The sequence below is a fragment of the Alexandromys fortis genome, unplaced genomic scaffold (genome assembly GCF_014885135.2).
Source record: "Alexandromys fortis isolate MF-2015 unplaced genomic scaffold, M_Fortis_MF-2015_v1.1 scaffold_222, whole genome shotgun sequence".
In the NCBI taxonomy this organism is placed as follows: Eukaryota; Metazoa; Chordata; class Mammalia; order Rodentia; family Cricetidae; genus Alexandromys; species Alexandromys fortis.
In genome coordinates, this window is record NW_026068108.1 from 1,492,334 (window position 1) to 1,511,423 (window position 19,090).

Here is a 19,090-nt window from a genome sequence, read left to right on the forward strand (position 1 = left end):
GGGCCGTGCGTGATGGTGCGGAATCTCAGTGTGACTGATCTGCCTGGCCTTCTGTGCCCTGCAGGCCCACGAGATCTGCTACTCTGTGCTGTGTCTCTTCTCGTATGTGGCTGCAGTTCGTAGCAGTGAAGAAGACCTCCGGACCCCACCTCGGCCTGTCTCTAGCTGATAGAGGGGTTCCACAGCTGGCCCAGACCACGGGCCGCCCTCACTCTTGCTGTTCTTCAGCACCGAAGCTGCGGTGATGGAGAAGGGGATGTGTGTGTGTTCTCTGCAAGCTCCTCCCACAGTTCAGCTGGTTTTGTGTGATGTCTGAAGTGTGTCTTTGTGTCTGTCCATCCCATTCCCTTCTCTTCCTCCAACACCAGACTAGCCTACTATCCCCCTCAGGGCTCCAGAGAGGGTGTGTCTGTGGGGCCTGGAGATGTTTGTTCTGTGATTCCATGTCCTTAGACCCTCCAGTTTAGGGGTCCTCTCTCCGTCTTGTGATGTGGTACTGTAGGGTACATGACACAGTTCCTTGGGCTCAGCCTTCCTGACCGAGGGCTGGGCGGGAGGAAAGGAGCTGAGGAAGCAGGTGTGAACCGCAGCCTTCCTACTTCCTCACAAGGTTCCTAAACTGTGGCCGCAGGTCATGCTGCTGCCTGCTCCACCCCAGCGGCAACACGGTGTTCCTGGACTGACCCGTGTGCGGAGTTGGGATCTTTGCAGTGATCTTCCTGGCCTTTGGCACAAGATGACAGAGGGTGAGGGTAATGGTCTGCCTGAGAGCCAAGCTGAGTCCAGCATGCGTGTCTGTCTGCAGTGTGTCCTGGCTTCAGGCCCGGAGGAGGACATGGACTCGACAGGAGATGAATGTAAATATTTCAGTTCTGCATTATTTATAGAAAGTGTACAGCTGTGTGATGTGAAGTAAATGTCTCTAACTCTGCTAGCACCCCCTGGCTGCCGTGCACTAAATGATGCCTTCTCTCAGCTAAGGCCTGAGGAGGGCCGTCCCCAGTTCACCCACATCTAGGCTCTGTCCTCCCTAGGATGCCAGAGAGGGACACCTACCACAGGAGGGTTGTAAAGGTCTGGGGTACTCTGGCCACTGTCACAGAAAAACGCAGGTGTGTTGTGGTGTGACCTGGGACTCCTATAGAGCCAGGACTCTGTGCTCCGGCCAAGTGTGTTTTATGTTGAGTAGAACTCAAAGTAGTAGCCCACATCCAACCTCCATGGGCAGGAGACCCACCACCGTGAAGTCACTCCTAAGACCTGCTGCTCACCAGATTTATAAGGAAACTTGATCTCTGCGGAGGAAGACAATGAAGGTTGCGATTCCCTGTGCTTGCGCTAGATGGAGTGTGTCCCATGTGAGACGCATGGTCATGAGCTGTGGACGCAATGGGATCCTAATGCCACCAAGTTCAGGACTCTACCCGGATGCTGCCACCTGGGCCACTGGGGTGACGCTCATGCCTATGTCTACAAAGGAAAGCCCTGTGGCCCCTGAGACTTTTACGTCCATCCTTTCCTCATGTGTGGGGGTGGAGGGGAGACTGATGCCCATTCTAGTGCTAATTAACGTCTCCCGGATACAGGACACTGATTTGGAAAATGACATGCTGTAAAGATCAAGCAAACGCCGGTATGCTTTTCTGTGGCCAGGAAACATCAGCCCTTTGACTATGCCGATGTTTTTATTACCCTTACACAGTGAGCCAGGCAGAAGGGCCTGTCCCCAGCCAGCATTTCTGAAGACCACACACTTTATGCCCCCCCAGATCAACACTCCTTAGGAGCTATGAAGTCAGTTTCTGCAGAGTTCAGCAGACCTGCCTGGTACAGCTGCTGGCCAGTCCTCCCCAGCCTAGGAGGCACATGCATACACACACACACACACACACACACACACACACACACATGCAATGGCAGAAAGGGCGGCTCCTCCAACTCCCTTCTGGACTTCTGGTACATGGGCTGGCATCTGCCTGTACCTGTGACAGAGGTTGCCTTGTGAGTGAACTGAAGCCCCCTGCACCCCCTTTTCCTGATAGCCCCCCTAGACTCGGTGTCTCGGGTGGTCTGAATACATACCTGTTCACCTCTGGGGAGCCATCCTGGTCACTGAGGGACTGTAAGAGAGAAGAAGACAAACCATGGTGTCTTCCCAGCCCTCCAGGAGCCAGCCAGGGTGTTCTAGCAGCCAGAGGTGCTGTTTGAGCTGGGACAGCAAAGCTAAGCCCAGGGTCCCTGCTTTGTCCAACAGGCTCCTTACCTCGCACCTCCAGACGGCACTCACACTGTGCCTCACCCTGCAAGTTGGTGGCCCTGCAGACATAGACACCCCCATCATAGGGGCAGGGCTTCCTGATCTCCAGGGTCAGGACTCCCTGCTTGCTGAACATGCGGAAACGAGCGTCTTCTCCCAGGTCCAGGCCGTTCTTGAACCAGGAAATCTTGGGCTGTATGACAAGTAAAAGGAGGGAGACTACGGAAGCGTCCAGGTGATGGGGAACTGGTGGGGTTCAGAAGGACTGTTCGAGCACCCACTGGAGCACAGACTCAGCCCGGGGCTGAGAGTGAACAGAGCTTTCAGTGAGGCCTTTGGCCCTGTTCAGGGGAAGGCTGGAAGATATCTAGAGATGGAGCAAAGACAGTAGGCAAACTCAGGAGCAGACTACCCAAAGGGAGCCCAGGAGACCAGCCTCCAGGCAGTCTAGCCCAGGACCTTGAGTCCCTACCTTCGGACTACCCCGGACAGCACAGCAGAGGACGGCATTGTAGCCTGCAATGATGGAGCGGTTTGCCAAGGGCTGAGTGAAGCTCGGGGCTTCAGAGAAGTCCAGGGCCTTGTACGTGGGTGGCTCGTATGTGATGCCTGTTGGCGGCAAGTCTTAGTACCAAGAAAGTCACCCCAAACTAGGCTCCCTTCCCTTCCCCAGTGGAACTCCCCACAGTGGGAGTGACGGTGCGGCACCTGGTCTTGGAATAAAGACAGGCTCCTTGGTGGTAGTGGCTTTGTCACTGGAACCCACCATGTTGTGGCTGAAGACCCGAAAGTAGTAGCCGTTGCCAGTGATGAGCTCCGATACCACGCAGTGAGTGCGACGGTAATGTTCCAAAACAGTGAACCACTCCTGGGAGGTATGAAGGAAAGGGGGGCTCTTTGAGGGTGCCTCTTGTGCCTCTACCCCTACGGTGGAGGAAACCAGATTACTGGATTAAGCAAGGGGAGGAGGGTTTGTGGAGACCAAGGGCCCCGGACTCACCATGGACTTCTTGTCAGCTTTCTGTACAGTGTAACCCCAGAGCTCTGTATTGCCATCATCTTGGGGTGGCTTCCACTCCAAAGCCACATTAAAACCCCAAGTCTCAACGATCCGGATATCCTGGGGAGGACTTGGCTTGTCTGCAGGAGACAGATCTGATTGGATCACTGCACGTTCTGAAGCTGCCTGAGCTGAAGCAGGGGGATGCTAGCATATAGAGCCCTTCTGCAGGGGCCAGGTTTGCAGGCCCCAGGTCAGGAGATGGATGTGCTGAAAGGGAGGCTCTGAGCTACATACCCACGATCTGTAGGACCAGCGTGGCCTTGTCATCCATGTTCTCAATTCGAACTGTCACCTGGTAGGTGCCCGAGTGGGTGCGGCGGGCAGCCCGGATGAACAAGATGGTGTCCGTGGGGCTGTTCCGTATGCTCACCTCATCACCTGCCAGTGGCTGCCCCTCTTTGGTCCAGGTCACTTGAGGCCGAGGTTTGCCCTGGGGGAAGATGACCGGCCCAACCCTGAGCTTGTCTCTGCAAGGGCTGGCTGGCACTACACCAGGCACCCATGGGACTGGGGTCTCAGGGTCCACAGCCCCAGATCCTTCCACTGTGGTTTCTCCCTTGGGACAGGGAAGGGCTCAACCTACCTGGAAAGGAATGAGGAGGTTCACGGGCTCCCCCACCTTCTTCTGGATGGTCTGGCGCAGGTGTCTGGGCAGCTGGAGTCTTGGTCGTTCTGGGGGTTAAAGGGAGGCCCCAGCCCGAATGATCTCCCAGGTCCAGAGCACCATAACTGGGAAGAAAGCTGCCCTGGGCCAGATTCTCCTAAGCCCAGGAGTTCCAGGATGCTATCCACGGAGCCTCCCTGTAGTCCTATCGTTTTGTTTTGTGCGTGTGGTTTTCACTTTTTTAGATTTATTTATGTGTTTGAGCATTTTGTCTGCATGCATGTATGTGCACCTTGTGTGTGCTGGCAGAGGTCAGAAAAAGGCACTGAGTCCCCTGGAACGGAGTTCAGGAATGGTTAGGAGCCACGCATATGGGTGCTGGAAGTCAAACCCTGGTCCTCTGCAAGAACAGCAAGTTCTCGTAACTGTTAAACCATCTCTTTTTTTTGAAGAGTAACTCATGTAACCTAGACTGGCCATAAACCCCTCATCCTCCTGCCTCCACCTCCAAGTGCCAGGATTACAAGTATATGCCACCATATCCAGCTTCACTTTAAGAGGGCAAGCGACTTATTTGGAGTCACGCACCTTGTAAAATGTAAGTAAAGGCATATTCTAGGCTTTTAGAGCCTCTACCCAGGACTGGTTAAATCTGTTACTTCTTTCCAATCTGGAGAACCAATCCTACCTTTGTTGAGGTAAGGAACAGAAGAATGAGCCAGAGGCACACACCTTTAATCTCAGAGGCAGAGGCAGCCTGGTCTACACAGAGACCCTGTCTCAATCAACAATAACAACAAAAGAGTGGGAAGAGGATCCCAGATCACCCTAAATGCCCCTGAGCCTCCTGCTCACTCTGTGAATGGTCTGTGTGCTGGAGTGATGGGGATATTATCCTAAGGTGTGTGGCTTTTGTTTCTGCTGCACTTGCTTCACTCTGTGAAGCTGTGATTCTTCGCCTGTCTAAAACACCTGATGGTCTAATAAAGCGCTGAGCGGCCAATAGTGAGGCCAGAGCAAGGATAGGCTGGGCTGGCATGCAGAGAGGATAGATAGGAGAAATGAGGCCAAGAAGGAAGGAGTAACAATAGAACAAGGGGAGGAGGACATAAGGGGCCAGCCACCCACGGAGTGAGAGTGAATAACATATGCAGAAGTAAGAAAAGGAAAAAGCCCAGAGGCAAAAGGTAGTTGGGATTTATTTGGGAGCGGAGTGGGTGGCCCTCCAAAAAGCCAAGAGTGAAACATCAAACAACACTGGAGGTGAAACAGAACAAGAAAGTTATGGCCTATATACTTCCTGGTCCAGAACTAGGGGCTCTCGGGAAAACCAGGATATAGATGAAGGCCCTGGTCCCTTCTGCCCCGGCCCCAGGCCTCCCTGCCTCTAGCAGGGCCTCTTTGGTTGGGAACAGGAGGTCAGTGCCAGGTGTCATCGCAGAAGGACACTCACGCAGTATCTCCTGTACTGTCACAGGCTCCTTGGTGATGACAGGGGCTCCAGGTCCTGCCACATTGTGTGCCCTCACTCGGAACTGCAGCCGTGCCCCAGTGGGCAGGTCCTTCACCAGCAGTGAGCTTCGCTCTGTCAGCCCCTGCAGGGCCGTCACCCACTCCGAGCCTGGGTGTGGGCACAGATGAGGGAGAGTCAGAAAAATCCCTCCCACCTTCTGAGGGCTGCCCAGGGTCCAGCAGGGTGTTGGGGCTGCGCGGTGGGGTACTCACAACCCTCCTGGCAGTACTCCACACTGTAGCCATCCAGGCCTCCTGCACCTACACGCTCAGGGGGCCGCCACTTGAGTGAGACAGTGGTGTCAGACACATCCTCCACAGTCAGATGGGTTGGTTCACCAGGGGGGGCTGAGCAGAGACAGGTAGAGAGGGTCAGAGTGAGCCTGCACCACACGGGATGGATGACTTTCTACATGGATGTAGAAAGGACTCTCCTGTCAGTGTAGGGCATGCTAGATGGGTCGAAAAAGCCAACAAGTGTGAAACGTGGGTGTTTCCTGGCCTTGTAGGGCTAGGTGAGTAAGGCTGGGGCTGTGACTCGTCCATTTTAGGACTCAGATTCAGTTCCCAGCAACTCCTGTAACTCCAGCAAATCTAGGGGATTCGCTGCCCTTTCAGGGTCTCTGAGGGAGTGGCACACACCTTTAAACCCAGCACTCAGAAGGCAGAGGCAGGCGGATCTCTGAGTTTGAAGCCAGTCTGGTCAACACAGAGAGTCCGCCAGAGCTACATAAGTAAAACCCTGTCTCAAATCATAGAGGACATGACTAGCGTCCCCCAGTGTGTCTGTTCTATCAGTGAGGAGTCTCTGAGGTGTCCTCATCTGTAAGACAAGGCAGGTTACCCCCGACAGCACAGGAGCCCAGGCATGTGAAGGCCTGTGCAGAGGCCGCCTGTCACCTAAGAGGCTGCTGCCATCTGCCCCCTTGCCCCAGCTTGTTCACCTATAGGCATGAAGGGCTGAGAGGCAGGGCTGGGCCTGGACATTCCCACAGCGTTGACCGCATACACGCGCATCTCATAGGCTACGCCCTCGATCATGCGCCTCGCCTCATGGCTCAGCTCCCGCAGCAGATCAAAGTTGAGCCTCATCCACCTGTAGCTCTTCTTCTTCTTGCGCTCCAGGATGTATCCTGAGAGAGACGAGAGCTCAGTCTGTGCCCAGCCACTCAGCTGACAGCTGCCCTTGGCTGTCCCGGTGCCCTGGCACTCACCCAGGACCGGCTGCCCGCCATCATAGGCAGGTGGTTCCCACTGCACCATGCAGGAGTCCTCACCCACATTGCTGATCCTGGGGGCCGCGGGAGCATCTGGCACATCTTGATAGGGACAAGGAATCACGTCAACTGTGCCCATCCCTTTTCTTCACCGCCCCCACCAGTAACAGCCATCTGCAACCACCACCTCCAGAGCCAAAGCCACCTAGAATCAGCTCATACCACCACCCACCTTCTCTCTTACTGCCCATGGCTCCTCACTGGCCATTTTCACCTCATGAACCAGCTCCAATTGGCTGGCTACATCCACCCAACCCACCTGGCCCTCCAGAACACAGAGATTGTCCCATGCTTATTTCTCCCAGAGAACGACCAATGCCACAGGTAGTGGCATCTTACACACGCATGTCCCTTCAAGCAGGGCTTCTCTCTGACATAAAGAAACCAGTCACTACGATTGCCTGCTCACGAGTGCCCTGCAATAGCTGCTGGACCCCCCTGGGGCTGCTCTATGCTCACCGATAACCTTGACTGTGAGGTTGACCTGGTCCTCGCCCACGGGGTTCTTTACTGTGACGGTGTAGACACCTTCATCTTCTTTCTCTGCTCCCTCAACTGTAAAAACGCTGCGGTCTTTGGTGGTCTCCACACGGACCCGGCCCTCAGTCTCACACAACAGCTGAAAGGGAGAGAGAATTGGGAACAAGACCCAAGTCAGCCTGTAAGATAGCCATCAGCAGAAGTTCAGTGCTGGGTCTGTGGGAAGCGGTGGGGGCAGAGCCTGAGTGGGAACTGAACCCCCATGAGTTTAAAATTTTCAATGTGACACCACAGGCAAGGGCTCAGACTCTAATCTAGTTTTATCATAAAATCTAGACTCTGTGTGCCTCGATTTTCCTATCTGTCAAATGGGAAGAATGTGACCCCACCAGAGCTATTGTGAGGCTCCAGAAAGACCACAGTACCCAGTCCTTCAGAAGAGCCCGCAGTGGCCATGCCAGGCAGGGTGCCAGGGAAGGCACTCCCTCCCCCTTACTGAGAGGGGCACAGAGCCGAGGTCTGGAGGCACAGTCTCCAGGCAATCAGGAAGCCTCTTCCCTGCTGGCTAGCTTTCAGAAAGCCAGAGGTTGTTGGGGAGAAAAGCTACCCATGGTCTCCCCCAGCACAGCACCCTGCATCCCAAGATAGCAACCTGCCAGGCATGTGTCCACTGGTGCGCTAGCGAGACCGCTATGGGGTGAGTGCTGCCCTGTTGGGACATGAGGCCTGCTCCACAGAGGGATGCCATGCTTGGTGCTGTGGTACCGCTCAGAAGCCCTGGCTGAGGTGGCTCTAGGCCCCAGGGTTGAGCCTGCTATTGTTAGTTTTGTTAATGATCATGTTGTCAAATTGTCTTATGTTTCTACCCACAGACCTGGCCATCTCAACCTTAGTCAAGAAGCTTATTTTTGCAGTGGAGAGCAAGCAGTCAAGACAGAGATGCATAAAACTCAGTGCCGAGAGAAAGAACGAATGTTCAGCCCTAAGTCAGACATCTCTGTCAACTGCACTGCTGAAGAGGGATGCTAGAGTTGGGTATAATGAGGGGTTCTGACTCACAGATCACAATCCTCTGCAGGAGCCGGCAACAGGAACTGAGTCCGGCAGCCAGGCAAGAGGGGAGGGAGTGCATGCAAGCTTTAAGGCTGCATTTATAGTATAAGAAACCACACCCAAGTGGGCTGAAGGAGCTTCACAGCACGCTGCCCAGAGACTCAGAGAACATCTAGAAGGTGAGGCAGGGAAAAGAGAAGAGCCCACCCTGGCTGGTGCACTGCAGGCTAGTGATACTGCTGGGCTGCCCATGCTCCAGAGCGTGGTCCCACACTTACGCATTTGTGGGCAGCACTAACTGAACTTAGAGGGTTAGAGAAACAAAAGACTGAGCGCTCCTGAGACAGGGCAAGTGGATGTCTGAGTTTTGAGGCCAGCCTGGTCCACATAGGGAGTTCCAGGTCAGCCAGGGCTGCATGAGTCCCAGTCTAGAAGAAGAAAAGGAGGAGGTGGGAGGGGAGAGTATGGGGGCTGGAGGGGTAAAATGGTAGATATGCTCTTATTTCATTGTATATATGAATTAAATTCTCAAGAACAAGGAAAATTATTTTTTTTAAATATTTATTTATTATGTATACAATATTCTGTCTGTGTGTATGCCTGCTGGCCAGAAGAGGGCACCAGACCCCATTACAGATGGTTGTGAGCCACCATGTGGTTGCTGGGAATTGAACTCATGACCTTTGGAAGAGCAGGCAGTGCTCTTAACCACTGAGCCATCTCTCCAGCCCCCAAGGAAAATTATTAATAAGAAGAAAGAGAGAAACGAGGCAGGGAGGTTCATGAGAACCATTCCAGTTACAATGACTTCCTAGCAAAATCAAGGCCACTTTGTTGCGGGTCTGTCAGTTCCCTCCCCACATCCGTCCACCATTCCTCCGGGTGGACACGACATGAGTAGAGAAAAGTGAGGACCCTGAGCCGCGTCTTGACTTCAAACTCACCTTCTTATCAAACACCCACTCTTCCTCTGCACAAGCATCTTCTGGGGCACCAGGAGGGGGCCCAGCTGGTGCCTTCTTCTCCTGGGAACAGAACAGACTGAATTAGGGCTAAAGGTTCTGAGTCAGCTTTTCTGCCGTGCCTGCATGTCTCCAACCACGCTCTGCCTTCTGGCCAGCGAGGGGCCTCTGGGCTCCCAGTGAGTGGGGTGGTGAGGTATGGAGCAGAGCCTAGCACTCATCTGCTACGACTCAGGTAGGGAAACTGAGTCAGGAACCACAGTACCTGTGTGACGGTCTTCTGCCAGACCACAGAGGGAGCAGGATCCCCAGAAATAGGGACATCCAGGCGTAGCTTGTTTCCAGCAACAACCACAATGGTGTCTGGGGTTCTGCCAGGACAATCCAAGTGGATCTTGGGGGGTTCTGTATGGGGGAGGACAGTTTAGAGGACCCACAAATGCAGCATAGGAGGTACACAGGTCATTCCGTGGGTGCTGGAAGCTCATGTCCCTGACTGTTTTTGTCATTTTCATCTAGGTATAATTTATGGACATTAAAAAGTGCAAATTTCAGCAGAGTTAGTCCCGTGGGGTTTTTGTTTTGTTTTTAAGACATGGTCTCAGCCGGGCGGTGGTGGCACACTGCTTTAATTCCAGCACTTGGGAGGCAGAGGCAGGAGGATCTTTGTGAGTTTGAGGCCAGCCTGGTATACAGAGTGAGATCCAGGACAGCTGGGACTGTTACACAGAGACACTCAGTCTCAGGGGGAAAAAGAAAAAGAGTTGGGCTAACACCTCACACTAGTGACACTGTCCCTGTGAAGAGGTGATGGACTGTCGCCTCTCACTTTAGACCTGAATAAATCAAAGCCAGAAGGGATGATTCAGCTGACAAAATCAGAGGAGTTTAATGCCCAGAACCCACACAGGAAGCCAGATGTGCACAATTAATCCCAGCACTGGAGAGGGAAGAGGGGCGGATTCCTGGGGCTCAATGTCCAGCCAACCTCACTTAATCAGGGCCTCAGGTCCCAGTGAGAGCCCCTCAGAATAGATGGTACCCAAGAACTAACCCCCCTGGGTGGACTCTGGACTCCACATGCTCCCCACATGTGTGCACGCACATAAATTCACCTGCACTACATAAACATGCATACACACAAAGAATTCGAGGCCAGAGAGATTATGATTACCCAGTGCTCATGCCTAGTAGATCTGGGTTGTGCTGGCTAGATATTTCAGTTTGACACAGCTCTAATAGAGGAAACCTTTACTGAGAAAAAAAAAAACGCCTCCATAAGATGAGGATGAAAGCCACCCTGTAGGGCGTTTTCATAGTGATTGATGGGGGTGGGCCCAGCCCATTATGGGTGGTGCCATTCCCTGGGCTGGAGGTACTGGGTTCTATAAAGAAGCAGGCTGAGCAAACCATGAGGAACAAACCAGTAAGTAGCACCCCAAGGTCTCTGCATCAGCTCCTGCCTCCAGCTTCCTACCCTGTTTGAGTTCCTGCCCTGACTCCCTTCAATGAAGGGCTACGATGTGGAAGTGTACGCTGAATAAACCCTGTCATCCTCCCACCAGCTTCTGCTCACAGCAGTAAAAACCTAGACATGGGTCCCTATTCCAAGGTCCTTGTCATCTCTAGCTGTGACGAGAAAGGGGTTTGGGTTGAAGTGGGATGTGGGGAAAGAGACAAAGCTGGGGTGGCACAGAAGGGTCCCAAGACTCACCCTGCCTGGGTACAAAGTCAATCTTGACCTCTGAAAGAGAAGAAAAACAAGGAACACTAAGAGAAAGGAAGGGCCCAGCCACAGGGCATCCAGCCTTGCCCCAACTGTGTATGCTTGCACACGCACGTGCACACACACACACACACACGGCTAGTTCACCCATGAAGTGGAGCTTGGCAGACAGGTTGCAGGTACACATGCACACACACACACACACACGCGCGTGCCCACACACACACACACACACACACGGCTAGTTCACCCATGAAGTGGAGCTTGGCAGACAGGTTGCAGGCAAATCCTTCAGGCACGAAACTGTAGTCAGCCTCGTCAGCAGGTGTGACGTCGTCAATGGTCAGTTTGTGGACCCTGAAGGGCAGTGGGAACACAAAGGTCCCTACCGTGTCACATAGTGCTGACCTCTCTGTGCCTCACCCTGGCTCCTTCATGTCCTGGTATTTAAAATGTGGTTTCTCTCTCTAGCCTCGTGCTTTCCAGCTCCCTCCCGTGTTCTCAGAGGTCAGCAGTGCAGAAGAGATGCCTGCATTGGGGCATCCCTATGGCAGGGGCCCTTGGAGACAGGCAAAGGCTGATCTGGGATGAGCCAGCACCAACTCCTCCGTGGTCTTTGGTCCCAGGTGGGGAAATGGCAGGGCACCTGACCCTGTGTGTCCACACTCTCCCACACCGCTGCCCTCTTGTCTTACACAGGCTCTCCCTCTGGGATCTCCTCACATCTGTCCTCTGCAATTTTGTCTTCCTGCTCTCTTCTTTTTTTTTTTTTTAAGATTTATTTATTTATTATGTATACAGTGTTCTGTCTGCATGTATCCCTGCAGGCCAGAAGAGGGCGCCAGATCTCGTTACACATGGTTGTGAGCCACCATGTGGTTGCTGGGAATAGAACTCAGGATCTCTGGAAGAGCAGCCAGTGCTCTCTCTCTTTCACTCACCGCCCTATATGGGACACCTTTATGCGGCTGTCAGGCACCAGCTCCTTCCCGTTCTTCAGCCACACGCCACGCACATTCTCATCTGAAACCTCACACTTAAACACAGCCTGGTCCTTGGCACCCACTGCCAGATCTGCGATGCTTTGGTACACCTCCAGCTTCTTCTCTGCGGATAGATAGAGCCTATGAGCTAAGGAAGGATGCAGTAGTGCGGACCTCTGTGGGGACGTGTGGGCTTGCAGGCAGTGGCGGGTGTGCAGGCGTCTGGCCAGGTATGTGCATTTGTGAAACAGACGTGTGTGCCTAAACTTGGGTTCAGGGGTGACACACTGCCAGGCTCACCTGATCCCCACCCCCACGCCAACACTCTGCAGTGCTTACTTCAGCACAGCCATTTTACAGATAAGAAGATGGGGCTCAGGGTACCAAAGACGCCCAAAGCCCGTTCCCTCCATGTGGCCGGTCAGGCTTGGGCTGGTCCCTCACCTTGCACAATGAGCTCAGCCAGTGCCTGGCCTCCGCTTGTGCGTACTGCGTAGTGTCCCGCATCCTCCAGTGTTGCTTCGTTGATGATCAAGTGGTGTTTCTGCCCGTCCTTCTTGAACCGGTATTTGAAGGTCTCCTCACGAGTGAGCTCCACCCCGTCCTTCAGCCTGGTCAGACGTGGGACAATGGATGGCCCCACCCCCAGCCCTGCCTCGCACCCCCACCCCCAGCCCTGCCTCGCACCCCCAGCCTCAGCCCTGCCTCGCACCCCCACCCCCCAGCCCTGCCTCGCACCCCCACCCCCCAGCCCTGCCTCGCACCCCACCCTCAGCCCTGCCTCGCACCCCCAGCCTCAGCCCTGCCTCGCACCCCCACACTCCTACACTCACCATTTGACTTGGGCCCCTTCTTCGGATACCTCACACTCAAACTCCACACGCTGTCCCACCATCACCAGCTGGTCCTCCAGGGACCGTGTGATGAGCACTGGAGGCTCTGTCCAGAGGAGAACACCGTGAGGGCTGCTTCCCTGTGGGCTCTTTTCCTCCCGGGTCCCCCGGTCCCGCGCCCACCTTTGACAAAGAGCTCTGTGCCGCATTTCTCGCCCCCCACTACACACTGGTAGGCTGCATCGTCCGCCAGGGAGCATTGGCTGATGATCAGGGTGCGCTTGGTCCCGATGGACTCGAAGATGTACCTGGGCAGGCCACAGGGCGTATCAGGAGGGCCATGGCTATGCCTCCTGGGCTTGGTGCCCTTCACAAACCCCACGCCTGCTTCAAGTTGTCAAGAAGAGACTTACTTGCTATGGAAGATTGCAGGGTTCCATACAGAAGGAAGTGATACATAGGGAAAAAGAGAGACGGGTTAGGTTAAATGACCTGGAATTAGACCCTGAGCATCGGGAGGGAATAGGGGAGATATAAATGAAGACTAGGGAGGTCGGGCAGGGCAGCTCTCCCCAGCCCCAGGGCCCAGGACCCCGCCCACCACACCTGCCACTCATCTGGATCTCCTGTCCATTCTTCAGCCACTTGACCTCAGCATCCGGATCAGCCAGTTCCACAGTAAGCCGGATCTTGTGGCCTTTGTTTACCTGGTAAGCAGGCTCCAGCTTCTTCTGAAAGGCTGAACACCACACCTCAGCCCAGCAGCCCCCAACGCCCACGGTTCCCCAGGCAGCAGCCACAGCCGCCAACATCTTCCCCGCCCTGCTGTGGATTCCTGCCACACCCTCTGGGTTTTTGTGGTGACCTTGCCTTCCTTCAGGTTGTTTCTAACTGCTCAGCTCTTGGGCAGGGTCAGAGGCCTCGTGAGAATGAGGAATGTGACCCGTGCCCCTCTCTTCCCCTCATTAACGCCAAGCCTCATCTTAGCATCCCTAACAACTTCCCTCCCGAGTGCTGTCACTGCCCAGTCCTCCAGGCACTGCCCTAGGTCTAGTGTTGCAGGGAGAGAATGGGGACAGGGAGATGGAGTGAGTGCCCTCCAGACAGTCCGGAGCCCAGGGCCACCTCACAAATGCTTTCCCTTGCAGCCATGTTGGTAAAACCAGAGCTACAGCCCTGAAACGCTCAGGCTGGGCCTGGGGACAGCAGCGTAGGAACACGGGTGTCCAGTGCTATCCCTTACTTGCCAAAGTGAACTGATAAAAGTCTCTGTATGGTGGTGCTGTTGGGAGAATTACTTTAGGTAATTGTGTAGAGCGTGCTCTGTGTTGCTTACGTGTTAGTTCGCTCTCTTTACTGCCAGTGCTGTCTAACCCCAGCCTGCAGGCTCTTGTGTGGTGCTTTCTGACGCAGCAGCTGTATACTGGGAGCTAGAGTGGGAAGGGCTAACCTGTGCTCTTCTTTTCATCCTGCTTCATGCCCTTGAGCCTCCTCAGCATGCCTCGCAGATCCGTGACGCCGTGCTGGAAGGCGATGCGCTCATACTCTGATGGTGGCGCCTGTCTTAGGATCTCCCACACGTCCTCCTCAGCAGGTGCCTCCAGTTTTGAGTCCCTGTGCCCCATAGGCCACAGGGAAGCTTAAGACAGTCCCTCTTGTCCCTTCCTGGGGTGGGGTTCCTGGACACAGGATGGGGGACTACCTCTGCCCTATTCCCTCCCCTCTCCTCCCCCTTCCTTTCTCTTCCCTTCTCCCTACTTTTTAATCCCCTTCCTCCCAGTCTACAGGCCTAGGAGTTTTGGGGGTTGAACTAGGGTGGGTTCTGAGGTTGCCCGGGCACTCACCTCCGGAAACTGCTGCTCCCAATGAGGAAGAAAGGACAGGGACACATTAGAAGTCTGGGCCCTTCCCTGCCAAGACTCGGGTCCTTCCCAGGGCCTCCACTTCCTCCCTCTTCCAAATACTGTGCCCCTACTTTTCAGAGCAGACCTGCTCTTCTTAATATCCGATAGAGTATGGGGGCCACCCGAAACCTCAGGAGTGTCACCCTGAGGCGTGTGTTTCACCAAACCCCGGAAGAAAGGGCACACCCCCAAAGCCAATGTTCTCTCGCCCCAGAGGCTCCCAAACCCATTGCTTACTCTCTGGGCAGGAAGGAACAGCAGCAGTAGCCATGTGGGGTGGATAGGGAGAGAGGGACAGGCAGGACAGAAAAAGAAATGAAGTCAAGGGGCTTGGTTAGGTCCTCAGAGTCTACAGGAATGATCTACTGGAGATGCTATGTGGGGCTTTCAGGGGGTACACCGAGGATGGGTGTCAGGACAAAAGTCCTTTCCACACTGGGATTCTCCCATTTAACAAGGAATTCAGCTCAGAGAGGTGGTGTGTGCACAGCCACAGAGCTGGGAAACCTCAAGGTCACTCCCTGCCCTGGAAGCCACGACCCAAGGACTTACCTCTTCTTCAGCAAGGAGCTGAAGTCCAGAGTCCCCACATCTTCATGGCTGTCACTGTGGAAAGGGGACCCCATGAGGCTCCTGGGGAACTCGAAGGAGCTTAGAGGGTGGGGTGGAGTAGGAGGAAGGGACACAGCCCAATGGGGCTCCCACCCATCTCAGATACACCTGGGGTCTGGGACAGGAAAGGGTACCTGGTTCGCCGACCTGTCCCAGCCAGGCTCCTGTGGGTTAGACAGTGTCTTCAGTGACCCAGGAGCCAGTTTCCCTGCCCTTCACAGCTCTGACCCCCCTATGTCCCTATCCAAAACTTCGAGTGGCCTCGGCCTCTCATACTGGCCTCCCCCAAGTCCTGAGGAAAGAGAGGCACTCACGTGCGGCGGAAAGCTGATCTGAGGTCCAAGTCTCCAGAGCCCATGGCCTCTGTACAGAAAGAGAATGAAGTGATGGGGTTGCTCAGAGGGGACCATGGGACTCAACCACCTTCTCAACTTGTCCCAGGGTCTGTGTCCAGAGAGGTGGCACAGTTTGTCATCCCAACCCCTATGGTAGGCAGCTTTCCACTCACCTCCCAGTTCACACTCAACTGTGTCAGGGACACAAACAACTGAAGCAGAGCCCACCCTTCATTTTAGTCCAAGCCTCCCATGACCCTGAAAGACCCTGAAAGCATGGATTTTGTTTGGTTTTGTTTTTCGAGACAAGGTTTCTCTGTGGCTTTGGAACCTGTCCTGGAACTAGCTCTTGTAGACCAGGCTGGCTCCAAACTCACAGAGATCCGCCTGCCTCTGCCTACCGAGTGCTGGGATTAAAAGAGTGCGCCACCACTGCCAGCAACCATGGATTTTCTTTTACACCCTGGGTGATCAGCGCCGGACGTGTGGTCAGTCTGGCTATTTAGCCACAGAGCCACCCTCTTTAATGTTGAGAGACAGAGACAGAGCCTAAGGGACTAAGCACCCGCGAAGACCACAAGACCCGGTCAGACACCAGGTCTCTCACCATGGACAGTGAGGTTGAAGTTGCAGCTGTCAAACTTGTCCTTGGTGGACACCTCGCAGCGGTAGCCCCCTGCAGAAGTGGCTTGGGCGTCTGTGATGTGCAGCTCAAACAGGTAGACCTGTGGGCAGGAGACGAAGAAAGTCAGGGTTCACACATACAGAGCTTATACTGTGTGCTTTACGGAGGATCCACCTCTCAAGACCCACGACTGGTGCTTGCAGGCACATGAACATGGAATGCCAAGGAGATGGCTGACTCAGGAGCGGTTTTGTGCAGTGTGCAGCTGGTACCCCCACCAGGTGTCCCACCTTGCTAGCTCGGTCGTAGCTGTCGTGAAGCTGTAGGTGCTGGCCCACCTTGCTGCTCAGGTCCACCCACTTGCCCTTGAACCACTTGACCACTGGTGGTTTCAGGAGGCTGGCCCCAGCCACGCGGGCCGAGAAGACAATGCTGCCCCCTGTAGGAGAGGGGCGACGGACTGAACTTGGGGTACTCTGGAGCTTACTCCCCGTAACACCCCTGAGCACAGAAACCTCCACTCACCCACAGTCACCTCGCCATCCTGTGGCCGTGCCAGAAAAAGGCCGATAGGGTCATTGGGGGCTCCCTGACTCCCTGGGGCTGAGCCGGAGAAAAAAGGCTTTTGAGACCTGTCCTGGGACACTGTCCTCCCATTGGCCTGTCCCACATCGCCCAGCCCCCTTTACCTTCAGGACTTGGAACGTTTTCTTCCCACTCGGTGACTGGCGCTGGGACTTCTCTGGGGGCTCCAAGGGCCTCCTCAGGGGTGGGAGCAACTGCAGGCTCTGTCTTCTCGCGTGACACAGTTTCTAACCAGAGATACCACACACACCCACCTCAGCCACCGGGCTCGCGCCAAGGGGAGGCGCTGGCCTGTGTCTCCTGTTCTCGCCCTCACAGCCCACCTGCTCCACGTCAGCATTTCTGCTCTGAACAGCCCTGAAGTCCATCTGCTGTCCTCTTCCAGGCTCTGGTCTTGACCCAACTCCCCCGCCCCCAGGCTCTTAGGATTCCCTGCCAACACACACAGCTAGCCAAGTCCTTATCTAGGTGTGACGTCACTGTGGGCAGGAGAGGGCTGCAGGTCTCCCCCCTCCACAATTCAGAAAAGGCTGCAGCCACCTCTAATGTGGAGAGAGATCTTGGTGCGGAAGCGGGAATGGACATTTTTGACTTACAGCATCGCCAGGGCCAAGGCGAGAACCTGGCATCCATTCCCTGCTCAGGGCTACAACTGAAACTCAAGCCTTGGGAAGAAGGTCGGCAAGCCCTTACCTGCCTCTGTGACCTTGAGGTCAAACTTGACCTTCGAGGAGCCCGCAATGACCGCATAGGAACCCTGGTCTGCAGGGCACACATCTCGTACTGTCAGTGTGTGCCGCTTGCCCTCTGCAGCCAAACCGTACTTGTCACTGGCACCGATGTCACTGCCGTCCCGCTGCCACCGCACTTTCACGCCTGCACGCTCTGTCTCAGCCTCGAACACGGCAGCGCTGCCTGTTGTCACCTCCACGGACCGTGGCTTCTTGTTGAAGGCTGACGCTGAAGAGCCAGATGGAGACTGTGGGACTGGGCTCCCTGGTGCCCCGTCCCTGCCGCCCTGCGGGGACCGGGCTCCCTGGTACCCCATCCCTGCTACCCTTCTTTAAAGAGACTGGGGTAAGCACACTCCAAGTCTCTCATTAGTACTCCAACAGTTCCACGGAGTAGGTGCAGCCATATTTATGTCTCAGGTTAAGTGATAGAAGGTCACAGATGAAAGAGCAGGTCTGCTGTCCTGACCACCACACAGGACACTCCTACTTTGGATCCTCTCCCTCCTGTCTAGGAACACTCTGGTTAAGCCCAGCCCACCTCCCACCAGGAGGCCACCTCCACCCCTGCACTCTGCCTACTTGGAATATAGCTAAATTTGTCCTCTGAGGGCTTCAGACTAAGAATGAACAACTGAGATAACGCTAGCCTGGGAGCAGGGGTGGGGGGCTGAAGTTGGATCCCTGCCCTGCCCTGCCCCAGTGACCTCTGCAAGGGCACAGGCCTGGCCAGGCCCTGAATTACAGTTTCTTTGTTATTCTCCAGAGAAGAGGAAATGTCCTCCACGTCTAGTCAGGCGTGGTGGTGAACGTGGAGAAGTGAAAAGGGTCACTACCCCCCCCACACACACACACTGTGAGTAAGACCAGGAGGTGGTCAGGGGCACAGTGAGCCTGAGCACCTGGAGCCTGAATTTGGGCTCCCTGAAGTGAGGACCCTGGCTGAAGAAGAAACAGGTCAAGATGGAATGGGTGTTGACCTGGGTCCTTCTTTCAGTGGCCCTGGCACAGGTGGGAAGGGGAAAGAAACTGAGAAAATAGACAGACCAAAGACTATTCTGTCCCTTCCTGGAACCTAGAGGCCTCACCGCGTTGTCCTAGCCCTGCCCCCAAGCTGTGCACACCCACCGCCCCAGATTCACATCCAACCCCTGCGTGCAGCTACCTGTTTTCTTCCCTGGCTCAGGCATCTTGAGAACGGTCACACCAGGCACCAGGCAGGTAAAGCCACCCAGGAGGAGCTGAGCAGGGCCCTGTGTCTCAGTATTTATGAGAGCCAACCCCCTCCCCATCCCCACTTATCTGACTCCTGCCAGTCACCCGCTAAATATAGACAAATTCCATCCAGCTGAAGTACCTCCACGGAGAAGATAGAGCCACTTGGTCCTCTGGCTCCCCTCCCCGTCCCCAGCATGGTCGGATGGCTTCTGCCCTTCCAACCCTCTGTGGACCTCAGGAGGTCCTCGCCCTTGTCTGTGTATCCATCCAGCAGAAAACTACACTGTAGAGGTGCTCTTGCCTGTGACGCCCGAGGCTAGAGCATCCAGG

The 19,090-nt window shown here is 54.9% G+C and overlaps 3 protein-coding genes across 18 annotated transcripts in view; 2 read left to right on the top strand and 1 right to left on the bottom strand.

The window, feature by feature from the left end:
- Madd (MAP kinase activating death domain) overlaps positions 1–1,959 on the top strand; it is a 41,847-nt gene extending 39,888 nt beyond the window's left edge. For all 16 annotated transcript variants that reach the window (XM_050124245.1, XM_050124255.1, XM_050124258.1 and 13 more), the window contains one exon: positions 65–1,959. In XM_050124245.1, coding sequence (XP_049980202.1) covers positions 65–169 — 105 coding nt within the window. In that variant the 3' untranslated portion in view covers positions 170–1,959. The remainder of the gene's footprint in view (positions 1–64) is intronic.
- On the bottom strand, positions 1,640–18,790 carry Mybpc3 (myosin binding protein C3). Its single transcript, XM_050124283.1, has 33 exons — positions 18,708–18,790; positions 17,505–17,771; positions 16,916–17,038; positions 16,752–16,829; positions 16,517–16,665; positions 16,209–16,326; positions 15,581–15,629; positions 15,401–15,430; positions 15,207–15,260; positions 14,201–14,364; positions 13,357–13,489; positions 13,164–13,166; positions 12,934–13,058; positions 12,751–12,856; positions 12,362–12,528; positions 11,876–12,041; positions 11,185–11,291; positions 10,923–10,952; positions 9,474–9,613; positions 9,191–9,271; positions 7,173–7,332; positions 6,651–6,755; positions 6,381–6,569; positions 5,650–5,784; positions 5,378–5,545; positions 3,904–3,992; positions 3,555–3,750; positions 3,258–3,397; positions 2,966–3,125; positions 2,730–2,866; positions 2,264–2,450; positions 2,083–2,120; positions 1,640–1,982 (listed from the first exon to the last, which is right to left on the bottom strand). The coding sequence occupies exons 1-32, from the start codon at positions 18,730–18,732 to the stop codon at positions 2,110–2,112; spliced, it is 3,792 nt and encodes a 1,263-aa protein (XP_049980240.1). The 5' UTR covers positions 18,733–18,790; the 3' UTR covers positions 1,640–1,982; positions 2,083–2,109.
- Positions 17,671–19,090, top strand: part of Slc39a13 (solute carrier family 39 member 13) — a 67,042-nt gene continuing 65,622 nt past the window's right edge. The window contains exon 1 of the mRNA XM_050124276.1: positions 17,671–17,679. The gene's annotated coding sequence lies outside the window, so the exon portion shown is untranslated. The remainder of the gene's footprint in view (positions 17,680–19,090) is intronic.

Coding starts and splice junctions, on each gene's coding strand:
- Mybpc3 (XM_050124283.1), bottom strand. CDS start 18,732: ATGCCTGAGCCAGGGAAGAAAACAG. Junction 16,830..16,915: donor AAACGTTCCAAGTCCTGAAG/GTAAAGGGGGCT, acceptor TCTCCGGCTCAG/CCCCAGGGAGTCAGGGAGCC. Junction 3,398..3,554: donor GCTGGTCCTACAGATCGTGG/GTATGTAGCTCA, acceptor TGTCTCCTGCAG/ACAAGCCAAGTCCTCCCCAG.